Below are 14250 nucleotides of genomic sequence, written 5' to 3'. Positions count from 1 at the left end.
GTACCTTGTCCTGAATTGATGCTATCATGGAATCACGTGATTCCTAAACAGTATGGACATAACAAAACAGGAAAAGCGGCTACGAGACATAAGTTAGGTGAAATTCCGAAGAAGTTAGGAAATAAATGCAGTGGAGAAGGCAAAAATGTATACTATAAAATTCAATAATATGTAAGTTTAGGAATGTAAACACACAAAAGATAGATTCTATAATTAAAAAGAAAAATGAAAGAAATAAGAACAGGAAAATTAATAAAATGTTCGTGAATTGTGAAGTGGTAGAATGTACAGAACATTCATAATAATTACACTTACAAAAGTTACGAACTCCCACACAATATACATATTTCAATATTTTTTGTAAACTGGTGACTCATACACTCAAGAGATATGTATATCGGAATTGCACTTCTGAGAGTGAATTGTATACCGAGACAAAGCAGATTAATCAAACGTGTCTAGCTCTTCTTCTTTCGAATTCTAGCATTGTTTTTGTAACTTGAACAATGTATGATACTACGACTTTTACTCGTTGAAATTTTTTACTTATTTCTTTTTCACTTGAACTTCCGATAAAATACCCCTAGGATTCTCTAATTTGTTTTGAGATTACCATATACTGCGTCTGCACCACATGCACTTGCGCACTAATGAAATCTACTGTTAAAAATAATGAACATTTCCTTTTTTACTCGACTTTGATCCGACGTTTTGTTCTCGAGTTATGGCGGTTTTCTCGATTTTTCGACGAATTTTCGGCTCGTCGTAACGTCGAAAGGAAACATATCAGAAAGCACCTACCAAACTTTGTCGGAGTTGTTTCGAAAAATTCTGTGCAATAGTTGTAAGAAATATATTTTAACGAAAATGTTAGTTACATAGAAGCAACTGTTAAGAATCTCTGAGTGGATTTATGTATTGATATCTTTCGAATTTAAAATAGTTTTCGTCGTATGTTGTATAAGTCAGAAAATAAGTATTTGACTCAGGAAAACATCAGCTTACCTATTTCACTATTGTTGACCACGTAGTTCTTGTAGATTTGATCCCAGACATGAAAGTTTACAAAATGCTATACATGGTAATGTGAAATACGTCATTAGGAGGGGCATGTAGTAAATATTCTCACAGATTAATGTCTAGAACTTGTCAGATGTGAATCGACTTTATTTGTACTATTTCTCAACGTAGTTCCTTGCCACTATAACGCGTTTTACCCATTTAACTATGATCCTCTTTACTTCGGCCGTTCTATTTGCTGCCTATTCCTCCCTCGTTAGAAAACTACATGAATCTTTGCCTTTTAATCTTTTTTAATACCCATAAACAACAGTTACGTGATGTATTTATACACAGCTAATATAGCGTGCGTTTTCTTAAACTAGACAAAGAAAACTCTATTTTGCGCATCAGTTTTTTTCTTTTTTTTTTTTTTCAGTGGTTTAACGCACATGGGATTTAATGAAGCAGTATATTTGTAGATATAGTTCTTCCTCCGAAGTGGGCTTATAGTGGCTCAGTGATAGATATCTTACGTCTGGTGCGAGTGGTCCCTGGCTTGATCCCAGGCCATATGAGTTTGTGGTAGACAACATCATGTCCGTTAGTTTCTCCCATATCATACCATTAATTCTTTAGTAATAATTCACTTTTATTAACCCTTTTGACCCTGACTTTTTATTTACTCCCGGATTTTTATTTTTATTTTGCACTGTTGTGGTTTTTGACTTAAATGAAATACAGTTGCCAATTTACTTGCAAGCATCATATTTACATAATTATGGGACGTGCATATTTGTGTACACTAGGGTTGAAACATGTATGAAAAATACAAAATGGCATTAATCGAAAATAATATTGGCGTGGGAGACCCGGGTTCGATTCCCGGTGGGAGCTCATGTGGTTTAGATTCCTCGTTAAATATAGGCTCATATAGGCTTGCTGCTGGACGGGACTTTAAAATCAAAGTAAACTCGAAAATATTATTATAATCTTCGTAATCTAGAGACTCGAAATACATCACTACAGCAGAAGGATTACGTATTTCAAACATTTTTTCCCACTAAAATAAAACAGGCTACTGGCTGAGCTTGGTCCATCGTGGAACTTCTGTAAGTTCTGTGTATAGTTTCCTGACAACAGACGAAAGCACTAGACAATTAGCGGAAAATGATTTAGAGAAATTCAAAGAAGACCTAGAAGTCAGCCATTTTGAATCATCCAGAGTAATTATGCTAACCTTGAAATACAATATAAACATATGTTACCTTCAGGGCCGAAAGGGTTAACCCGTCTCCATTAGCCTAAAGAGCATATTAGTGAGACCTTTAAATTTGTTATTGAAGTTTAGCGGCTCTTTTCAGCACTGAGGCTATATGAGACGTGGATCTGCAGTTTACGGTGGATCCCGAACCATCATAATATTCACATTTCAATGCTCTCCCACGGGAACCTAAACCCGGGATCACGTGCACGAAAGGCACGCGTGCTAGCCATTAGACCAATGGTATGAGACGTCAAAGATTTCATTTGAGTACAGTTCATACTCCGAGACTTTCTGTACTAAGACAAAGTAGACTAATCAGATATGTCTGTCTCTTCTTTCGAATTCTAACAGTGTTGTAAATTGAACAATATACAATGATTTTTCTTATTGAAATACGTATTGTACTTGATTATTATTTATTTCTCTCGTTAACTTTTGATAAAATACTCGTGATTTCTTAGAGATTACTCCTGTGCCGCCACTACGCTACCTCCTATTGTGAATTAATAGAATCTGCGCAAATCCGTTTACCCAGCTTCGATTCGACATTTTATTCTCGAGTTATGGCTGCTTTTGCATTTTTCCGACAATTTTTTGGTTGGTTACAACGCAGAAAGGAAGCATTTCTTCTACACCCAAGTTGATCTACACAATTTGCCTTATCATGGTATTAGCAATCATTTCCTAAACGTTGTCGGTGTTGTTTAGAAGCACCCGGTATATCTAATGACAAAACCAGTGAAAAGAAATATAGAATGATCCATCCAGATAAAGTTGTTTTCATGTTTATAGTTATTATGATGTGTTACCTCAATGTTTCTTTTCAGCAACGATACTACGTGAGACATAAACTTACAGCTTAAGTTCCGACCGGAAATTGAATCTTGCTGTAACGGGAATGCTAAGTATTTAGACCCGAGGAAGCACCTTATCCAGATAACGAGAAAACTTTATTTTGGTAGCGCTCGTAAAAGTTGCATGACAGTGTTAACTTTGAAACAGAATAAATCAAGACGTTTGTTCTGTCAGATATTTTGGTTTTCAAATTAAGAATTTTCCAAATTTCAGTTTCAATTTTCAAGAGGGGACACCGTAGTCTAGTGGTTAGAGCGTTGACTTCATGTCCGCGTGGTCCCGGGTTCTATTCTCGACCGGGGCTTCCACAATTTTCGGCGTCCACTTAGTGTCGTGAGGCAAACTGGGAAGTCATGTAAATGAAAGACGTGACCGCCACTAGGTCAAGAAGGCTTCCGATACGCCGGTTAGCGATAAGGGCGACACGGCACGCTTACCACGCGATCGTCGCTAGACTGGACGTAGTTCCACCAATCGCTAACAGATGGCGTGGAGCGACTCAGGCCCACAAATCGGGCCTTTTTTTTTTTTTTTTTTTTTTTTTTTTTTTTTTTTTTTTTTTTGACAAATGGGATTTATATGAAATTAAGTACAATTTATTAGGTTCTTTACGGTATAAGGAACGGAACTTCAAAATATGAAACAGTTTCAATACAAAAACTTGCAAGAAGGGGAAGAAGAATGAAAAGAATATGAAATGCTTCAAAACTCATTCCCTTAAAATACATTTCTTGCACGCCAATTACATTATATTATAATCTAATCAGATTGTATTATTTTCTTCATGTTTAATTTATGTTAACTTTCCGTTTCTTGTATATGTGTATTAATGAAAATCGATTGATCTGTTATAGGCTATGTTCGCATGGTTACAAATTTTGGTCCTCTGAATCTAGAATTGCATTGTGATATAGTCCCTAAAACATGTGAAAACTTCTTGAAATTATGTGAGAAAGGATATTATGATGGCTTAATATTCCACAGGTCTATTAGGAATTTTATGGTAAGTTACGTCTTTTACAAGTCTCATATAAGTTAGAAAGAAAGTAAATTACTTGTTAAGACAAAAATAATTAGTTTTTATTGGTTAGCTCAGTCAAAAATTCAATGGAAAAGACAATGACAAAGAGTAGATTATCAGAGAAAATTCATATTTGAAATGTAATTACAGTCAGATCTAACAAGAAACGGACATGAACCTGTCAACGGGACTTCCTAATCAAACCTAGTCCATTCGATAAACATAACAAAGATATGTTCATGCGCAAAAAATTAGGTGCCATGGATAACGGAGTAAGTCCCTGGGGCCCATTAACCCTGTTAGTAATTAGAAAATCGTAGACTCGCAGTGAAATAGCTATAGCATCAACAGTGTTAATTGGAAAGTCATGTTTTATAGTTCATTCTCTTCAGCATTAAACATGCTTTCCAGAGGTGCTATGTACTGGGGCCTACAACGTACTTGAACAGGGCAAACTGGAAGAATGTCGGGAAAATTCCCTCCAGACATCCCTTCCATCAACTTTAGACTGCTCTGGAGTGGTCCCGGGTAAAACCACACAATCCAAATGTATCTCGAAAAATACTATAGGGTATAAGAAATGTGTGTACCAAGTTTTGTATTGATAAACAGAATAGGTATGAAGGGAAATCGTGTATTGGTATACAAGCTTTTCCCTCAAATCTATTCCCTCCCGACGCACTTCCATGTATTTAGTTTTCTCTGCATTTACTTCTAAACCCATGTCCCTGCAAGCGTTTAATAATATTTCTGCATTTATTTCTACTGTTCTCCTATCATCCCCTATTAAATTTACATCATCAGCATATGCCATAACCTGGTGAATGCCGTTCAACTCTAGGCCTCGGTTGCTATCTTTGATTTTCCTTATGGCGTATTCCAGCACAAAGTTAAATAATAATGGCGACAACGCATCTCCTTGTTTCAGGCCATTTTCGACGTGGAAGCTCGTGGACAAAAATTTTCCTACCCGGACTTTACTTTGGGATTCACTTAAACATATCTTAATTAATCTAATTAGCTTTCTCGGTATTCCAAGCTCTGTAAGAACGTTGTATAATGTTTCTCTCCTAACCGAGTCGTAAGCCTTTCTAAAATCAATAAATAGTTGATTCCTGCTGAAGAGAATTAACTATAAACCATGACTTTCCAATGAATAGTGTTGATGCTATAGCTATTTCACTACGCGTCTACGACTTTCTTTATACTAACAGGGTCAATGGGCCCCAGGGACTTACTCCGTTGTCCATGACACCTAATTTTTTGTGCATGAACATATCTTTATGTGTACCGAATGGACTAGATTTGATTAGGAAGTCCCGTTCACAGGTTCATGTCCTTTCCGTGTAAGAATTGAATTATGTTCATGAAAATGTGCGGGATTATTATTGTATATGTATTCACAAAATTCTGTAAACAACTAGTCTAACATTTTAAGTAAATAAAAAAGCAACAACTAAACATTCCATTCTCGAGCAACGTTCTTCTAGTATTTCGTAATTTCACGTGTATTTCATTACATTTGAAACACTAAATTATCTTGAAAGATGCAGCAAAGAAAACTACAGGTGCTGGTTGATCGTTGGGGTTTGACGTCCCTTTTCAGCATTGGGGCTAGTGTTGTAAATAAAAATAAATAAATAAATAAATAAGAAAAATAAAAAAGTTCGTATTTTTTCAGAAATGTACGTTTTTTTTAAGAACAAAAACATTGCCTCTCGTTTTATTCAAAATTTCTTTTTTTTATTCTTTTTTTTTTCAAATACCATATTTTACGAACTAGAAGACCCACTTTTTTCTTCGAAAAATTGCTTCCAAAATTCGAGTGCGTCTTATACTCAAAATTAATATAAAAATGTCCAGTGTTTGAGTAAAATTCCCCCAGTCTTAAAAATGGCCATATATTCGATACCGCGGAAAACCTATCTCTATCTGGCAACATTGGATTCAAGTGGCAGCAGCAGTGTACTGATGCGACGAACATCAGTTGCGGGGAATTACAAGGTTACTAACACTGTCTAATTTTGCAGTCTAATAACACAAGTGATAAAAATGTTACAGTATTTTAAAAAAATGCTAAAAAATTAAGGTGCGACTTATAGTCTGTAGAATACGGTAGTCATTTGCAATGTATCTAACGTCTATATAAATAAGAAATATTTTTATGTAGGCAATTACCATAAAATACAACATAAATTAAACGCTAGATACTGATATGGTACAAATATTTTACAATATATATGAAAATGAAAATAAAAATAAAAATGAAATCTTTGAATTTTACGTCCCACCGTCATGCCGGTTAGGCTAAAGGAGACGGATATAATATATATATGAGTAGCATATCTACTAATAATCCAGGTTTCAGCAGTGTTTCACGAATGTCAACCAAGAAATAAAAATATAAATGAACATTTGTTTTTTCGTGAAAGCAGGCCTTTAATAAGAAAATAATATCACGTGCAGTATAAAATGCAAAAAGCTTGTCTAAAGGTAAAAACTAATACTAATTTTCCTACTAGTATTTTTCTATATATAACACATAATTTGTCGACTAGATATATGTAATATATAGGGCCAGCTCTAACATACGTGCAACACGTGGATTTGCACGGAACGACAAGTTCGGAGGGACGGCAAAATCTGTCATAAGTACGTATATTATTTAAATCAAATATTTCTTGCTGGAAACAGACTTCATGATGATGGTAGTTAAATTTACCAAGCTATCCTTCTATTTGAATACTATCTTCGTTAAATCATGTTTAGATCGCAGTAGTTTAGTTACATGGACAGTGCTAAAGCAAATGATCAAATAAATCCCAGCATAAATTGCTTGATTCTTGTCAAATACAAGAACTCAATTCTCGAACATTTCTTCCATTTAGTTAGTTATCACAGTTCTGATATGAAAGCTAGTCTTTTTTGAAGGTGGGAACAAGATTTAAAAAAAAAAAAAAAAAAGGTGTAAAAGGAAAATCAACAAAGATAAAAAGCTAGTTGCACTGGAATTGCAAACTGATATATTGAGATTGAAGCTCGATATTGAATTCTATATATATATATAAAAAAAAAGGTTACCATCTTTCAAATGTGTTTGCGTTATCTTTCACTCATAATACATTATTATTTAAAGAAAAGACAGACACAACGATATTGTATTTGTGATATTGAAGCCTTTCTGAGTGCAAGCGCACTTTCCCTCCCCTTCGTTGTTCATGCTGGAATAGCATAGTCCTACTTGAAATCGTGACGTAAGATTTGTTCTTTGTGGAGAAAGGGAGAGGCGTTAAAAGATGTCATTGCAAGGGACAATAAATTGCTGTTGCCGGCCCTGATATGTACACTTATGTCCAAAATAATTGTCTCATATCTGTAACTGTCTTTTTGTAAGAATATAATTTGATATTGATTTTGCAGGGTACTTTTAATACTGATACTATGTGTATAATCGGCAAATATGTATTTGTGGTAAATTTCATGGGAAAAGAATTATAAATACGAAAATTAGAATGAGTAAAACAAAATATTGTTTAATGGAGAAGAAGGTTTTATTTTCGTTTTATTGTTCTTATTTACTGCTCTTTTGACATGAAATTTGCCACATACATGTCTTTGCCGATTATACACATACAGTGAAACCTCTCTAAAGCGGACAGCTGTGGGGAATCAAAAATTGTCCGCTATAGAGAGGTGTCCGCCTTAGAGAGGTGTCAATATTTCCTTTCGTAAATTAGTAAACAATGTAATATCCAATTAGAAAAAATAATTGCATGAATCATGTATTTACGAATATTACCAAATGATACTGAACCTGCATTATCCTCTGCCATTCAATACTCTAGGTTCTAGACACAACATGGAAATAAGATGTATAGTTTTCTGCACTTTACACTTATCACTACTTACTACGTTTACAGTATGTTCCTTTAATTTGTGGGTTAATTGCAGTCCAGTAGTGTCTGTTTTTAGGCAATATGCGTACTCGAGGGCAGAAGATACTAAATTTGTCTTCTGCTTGGTCAGATTCCAGAGGCACAGTAGAATAAAGTGTCATCTCAGACGGCAGGCAACTGTCAATCACTTTTGTGTCTAAAACAGGTTGAATAGGAGTGAAATGCAAGCAAAGGACATGAGGGTGTTGTTAAACAGATAATGCTTCGTCTGGATTGCTGAGTAGACAGTTGAGGCGGCAAAATGTCACAATGCTTCCTTGATGACACATGTATGAATTTAATAAAAATGTATTTTTACTGTATTTTTCAACTTGTTTCTAGAGAAAGTGTCCGTAATACAGAGGTAAATAATACCTATAAAAGACAGAAAATACTGTCCGTGTCCGTACTAGAGAGTGTCCGTTTTAGAGAGGTTTACCAAAATGATTTTTCCTATTACAGTGTTTGGGGATTACAAAATATGTCCGTTACGGGAGGTGTCCGCTTTATAGAGGTGTCCGTTAGTAGAGGTTTCACTGTACTAACATTATAAGAAATACCGGGCGAATTCATTATCAAATTATATTCCTACAACAACATATTTATAGACATGCGACAATAATTTTGGAATGACTGTACATACAAGACCTTAATATAGAATGACATAATTCGAACCAATACAGAGTGTTTCAGAATTAATATTAAGGTTTTGAAACTTTGTAGTATTAGTTACAATTAACTTACAATTATAAATAATATCAAATGAAAGACGAACTCAAACAGTTTTGTACACACGCATGTGCATACAGTGTTTCCTCTGTCTGCCGTTAGGAAGAGCTAGTATCAAAGATGGCGACTAGAGAGCAGAAACCTTTTTGTGTTTTATAATTTTGCAAAGACTGAATCTGTAGTTACAGTGCAACTGTCTGTGTGAAAAATATTAAGGACACGCTTACAACTACTCCTTATCGTTTGCAGTTGCTACAGGTCTAAAGCCTACAGACTACGGTGTACGTGCCAAATTTGCAAATGAAATACTGCTGCATGACGATGAAGATTTTCTGAATCGTGTCGTCTTCAGTGATAAATCGACATTTCACCTAAGTGCTAATATGAACACTCATAATATTCGCATCTAGGAGTCAGCAAATCCTCAGATGGTACAGTTGAAACGAGACTCCACTAAATTGAATGTGTTTTGTGGCATATGGCGGAAAGTTTATGGGTCTTTATCGCCTATCGACTCGATGTGTGCCGTGTGACGAGTGGTGCTCACACTGAACACTTGTAGTAAAAACTGTTTGAGTTGCTGTGTTATTTGATGTATTGTTTATAATTGTACGTAAATGTAATAAGTACTACCAAACCCTTAAACCCCAATATTCATATTGAATTACTTATATTTCCCATCAACAGTATTGGAACTAAGATATAAACAGAAAAGAAAATTTTTATTATGAAATTATTGTTTACAACAACGAGACTATTACTAGTCGAGACTACAACAACACGGGTTACTAGTGAAGAAAATATAATCAAATGTACAACAATCACACAGTTTTGCTTGTATAGGTACAAAGAAACAAAGCATTTGTAAATTACGAGGATTTCGGCTCAAGTTCTACTGATTATTTCGCTTATTTGCAACATAAATTAATAAATAATAGTTGCCAGAAAAAAAACAGGAATTATAAAAAAAAGGATGTTTTTATTGAAAAAATTTCACAGAAAAAATAAACGTTTCTTTACAACACTAATTGGGGCTATATGAGGCGAGATTTAGTGGTTAACATAGGATTCGAACCACTACTCGAATTTTTATCCGAGGTTTAATATTCCCATTATCATTACACCTACAGAAAAAAACGCACGGTAACCACTTACGCACAAAAGGTACACACATGCTGGTAGATAATAACCTCTGTTCTAAAACAGACAGCCATTTAAGTCAAATCCGTTAGTGTACGTAAGTAATAAGGTACTTGGATAATTATGTTTGTACCCTATATAATATGGTATAATTTTACGTGTAAATATGTCTAAGTAATGCTTGTTCAATTTTGTAGATACAAGGTGGAGATCCAACTGGTACAGGTAATGGAGGCGAGTCTCTATGGGGAAAACCCTTTGAAGATGAGTTCAAACCTAATCTAACACACAGTGGCAGAGGAATATTGTCTATGGCGAATTCAGGGCCTAATACAAATGGATCACAATTGTAAGTATTATCTTTTTATTATTAATGTTTAATTCGAGATCCATAAGGTTATGAAAATTTAAGTGAATAGATCTGTTCTCTCATTTGTATTCTGTGGCGAGAAGTTAATGATTTTTTAATTTATATATATATTAGGGATGGCCAATTCCGGAATTTTTACTTTCCGGAATCCGGAAAGTAAAATCGGAAAATTCCGGATTTCGGAAAAATTCCGGAATTCGGAAAAATTCCGGATTTCGGAAAAAAATCCGGAATTCGGAAAAAATCCGGAATTCAGAAAAATTCCGGAATTCGGAAAAATTCCGGAATTCGGAAAAATTCCGGGATTCAGAAAAAATCCGGAATTCGGAAAAATTCCGGAATTCGGAAAAATTCCGGATTTCGGAAAAATTCCGGAATTCGGAAAAAATCCGTATTTCGGAAAAATTCCGGAATTCAGAAAAAATCCGGAATTCGGAAAAATTCCGGAATTCGGAAAAAATCCGGATTTCGGAAAAATTCCGGAATTCGGAAAAAATCCGGATTTCGGAAAAATTCCGGATTTCGGAAAAATTCCGGATTTCGGAAAAATTCCGGAATTCGGAAAAATTCCGGATTTCGGAAAAAATCCGGATTTCGGAAAAATTCCGGAATTCGGAAAAATTATTTTTTCTTTTTGTAATCCTAAGAATTTTGTTCAAATGCAAACGAACAAATTTCCTTTTTGTAATCCTAAGAATGTATGATGCAAGTTAAGCTGAAACTTACATCCTAAAGTATACACTACTCAATCTTCCCATGGTTAATGAGATGTAGTCCAAAAGTACGATGTACTCCTAATATTTAATTTTCGTTTTACTGTGATATTGTCCAGATGTAAGACATATCACACTGAGATAAACAACTTGACATAATGAAGATGTTATCATACGTAGTTTTCCAGAAAATCGTGAGAAACGATTTTTTATGAAGTTAAAATATGCGTCGCTTGTTGCCAGTGTGATGCAATTGATAACTTTTATGCTGGAATAGTCTTCTTCTTCTTCTTCTTCTTCTTATTATTATTATTATTATTATTGTTGTTATTATTATTATTATTATTATTATTATTATTATTATTATTATTATTATTATTATTATTATTATTATTATTATTATTATTATTATTATTATTAATCGTTTATGTACTGTAAAAGAAAAATATGAACCGTTAAGTAGTAGATTTTATCTGTTGTTTTTTGATATCTTCTAACAGTAATAACAAATTGCTTGTAAATACGCAATGATTATCAAGGACAATGGCATATTAATGTAAGGACTACTCTGCAGACTAGCAATAAACAATAAACAATAACATAAACAATAGTCCCAAAAAAAAGTAACTAACTTGGGCACGTCAGAATATTCGCGAGAATATAGGGACGCATTGAGACTAGCAAAAAACGTGGTGTTATTATTACTCAAAGGGCCGTACGATGGAGGCTTTAACGTTAATGTTAATGGCACCAATGAGCACTTACTTGCTCTAATGGTTAACCTCACTTTTGAGATGATTCTTAGAAGTGGGCGTGTTGGCATGCAGTTGGAGTACTAACGATTTGCGTCACTATCGAACACTAACGTAGCACTAGCGACGTTTAAAGTCGAAATTGGAGTCTGACATAAGTGGCTTGTCAACTTCACGGACATTATATTTTCCTTGAATGCGAGAATTTTGCGCCCTACCACAAAAATAGGAAAAAATGCACTCGCAATATATTTGCACTGGAATGTTTGCGCCCTACCCCAAAAAGAGGGGAAAATGCGCCGGCTATATATTTGCACTGGGATGTTAGCGCCCTACAATTCAACTTATTATTGTATTGTGTAAAGTAACTTCCACTCGCACTTGAACTAGGCTTGCCTCTCATCGTCTCAGTGAGTTACTCCATCCGTTATAATATTCCGAACAAATGAAAAAAAAAATACAATTTTAGTTCACTAAAGGGCAATCCATACAAATACAATTTTTCATTATACTACAAAATTTACAATAAACGTATAAATGACTGATATATAATTATTTATTAATATAATCAAAGAGTATAATTTAATCTACAAAAGGCTGTTTGGCTCTACCCAGATATCTCTGTTCACAATCCTTGAGAGTTGTTTGGCTTTTCAGGACACAAAATATAGAAAAGAAAATGTAAAGTGAATGTAAAATCAGTTCAGTAATATTATCAAGAAAACTATGTACAGTGTGTTTACTTGCTGGAATTACACTTCAAACACACAATTGCGTTCAGTCGTTCTTTCAGGAAAAATGTTCCGGGGGGCACATTTAGTATTCCGGAGGGGGGTCACTGCTGGTACTATTCTATTTATTATTATATTATAGACGTATTATTTTGGTCTCCTCCGAGGGGGCACTCTGAGAGCTCTGGGGAGGCCAGTGTTCCCCCAAAATCATCTCTGGAAGAAGCAGTGATTGCGTTGATCCGTTGTGTTCTTTTGGCTTATATTGAAGTTTATTCTCCCCTTATATAGCCACAATGAAAATAAATCACAAATGGCATGGTTGTGGGGGGAGGATTGTTTATGCTGTAATGTCAGCCCCTCCGAGGAAATGCGTAAGCTCCAATAGGTTCTTTTATTTCGCAGGTCTCAAACTTCCCGGTGGAGGTACATCGCAGGCGCAATTTTCCCTGTTCTTGAGGTAGGGCGCAAATTTCCCAGACGCAAAATTCTCGACACCGTTCGAATGACCTCGGAAGACGATATCTTTTTCAATACTTTTTTTATATTCTTTTACTCGAGATTTCTTCATAGCTTCTTATTAAAATACTTACTAATATATCCTCATTTTATTGTCCTAACCAATCAATATGGGTATGTTGTCAGTAAAATATTTAGATTGATCGAGCCTCTGGTGTGTAACCACAGTATTTCATATCATGCCCCCATTAGAAATCTTGGCTAAACGAATCAATATATGTTGCCAATAAAATAGTTTAGAATGATTGAGCCCCTGGTAAATAACCATAGTATTTCGTGACAGACCCCCCCCCCTTCCTATTACCATATTCTAGCTACGTGCCTGACTCAGCTAAATCTCTACATTCTTTACCAAGCACACATTTTCTAAAGCGGAAAATGCTCTCTAAATACCTAAGCTCATTATTTTCAGCAGATGCACAAACTGGGTAACATGCTATCTACATGAATGTTATATATGTCGATTACTGGAAACCGCTTCTCGCTATCTATTACCATATTTACTATATAATGATTAACGTTAAAACCGGAAATGGTTGATTTGTACCGCTTCCGGTTTGAATATTACATTCATCAGGGAACTCGATTCTTAACTATTGACTCTGTACATCATGGCCAAAATTGATTGGTAATCCATCAGATAGTTCTTGAGACTGTTTGTTTCACTGACGGACAGAATGAATATATGGCTATAGAGTTTTGATAAACTAAATTCGTTAATGAGTGATGATGGAACAAATATAAGAAAGGGAACCAAGAGTACCACCGGGAAAATTTTCGAACACAAAATTAGCCATCGAAAACCCACATGTCCTGGGTTAGAATACCATAGATGAAAACTCTACCACTGAGTCATCAATCACCCGCATATTAGTTTTGTTAACTATTATATTAATATAAATTAATGAATGCCTGCTTATGTTAATTATTGAACAATTACATTGTATACTTCGTAAAGTCAAAAATTATAAATTTGTATTTACTGTACATACAGTGAGCGCAGAAAGTGTTCGTACACCTATGCTATTGAAACGAGAATGCCTGCGAAAAAGAAACAGAAAATTTAAGAAGTGTAATAACACACACAATATGAATAATGAAAACTAAGCTTTATGAATATATCAATAAAGAACCACAAAGACAAGTTTAATGGTCAGAAAGTAAATAAATTCCGTAGAAAATATATAGAGTAGACGCAAAAAATGATCGTACACCTGAC

At 34.7% G+C, this 14250-nt stretch overlaps 1 protein-coding gene across 1 annotated transcript in view; it reads left to right on the top strand.

Moving 5' to 3' along the window:
- Positions 1–14250, top strand: part of LOC145694730 (RING-type E3 ubiquitin-protein ligase PPIL2) — a 70589-nt gene that overhangs the window by 35689 nt on the left and 20650 nt on the right. Inside the window, exons 8-9 of the mRNA XM_081771299.1 lie at positions 3976–4124; positions 10144–10295. Coding sequence (XP_081627425.1) covers positions 3976–4124; positions 10144–10295 — 301 coding nt within the window. The remainder of the gene's footprint in view (positions 1–3975; positions 4125–10143; positions 10296–14250) is intronic.

The sequence above is a fragment of the Thermobia domestica genome, chromosome 9 (genome assembly GCF_964235325.1).
Source record: "Thermobia domestica chromosome 9, izTheDome1.hap1.1, whole genome shotgun sequence".
In the NCBI taxonomy this organism is placed as follows: domain Eukaryota; kingdom Metazoa; phylum Arthropoda; class Insecta; order Zygentoma; family Lepismatidae; genus Thermobia; species Thermobia domestica.
Note: the sequence above shows the minus strand (reverse complement) of the source record. Positions and strands in the feature narration are given on the sequence as shown.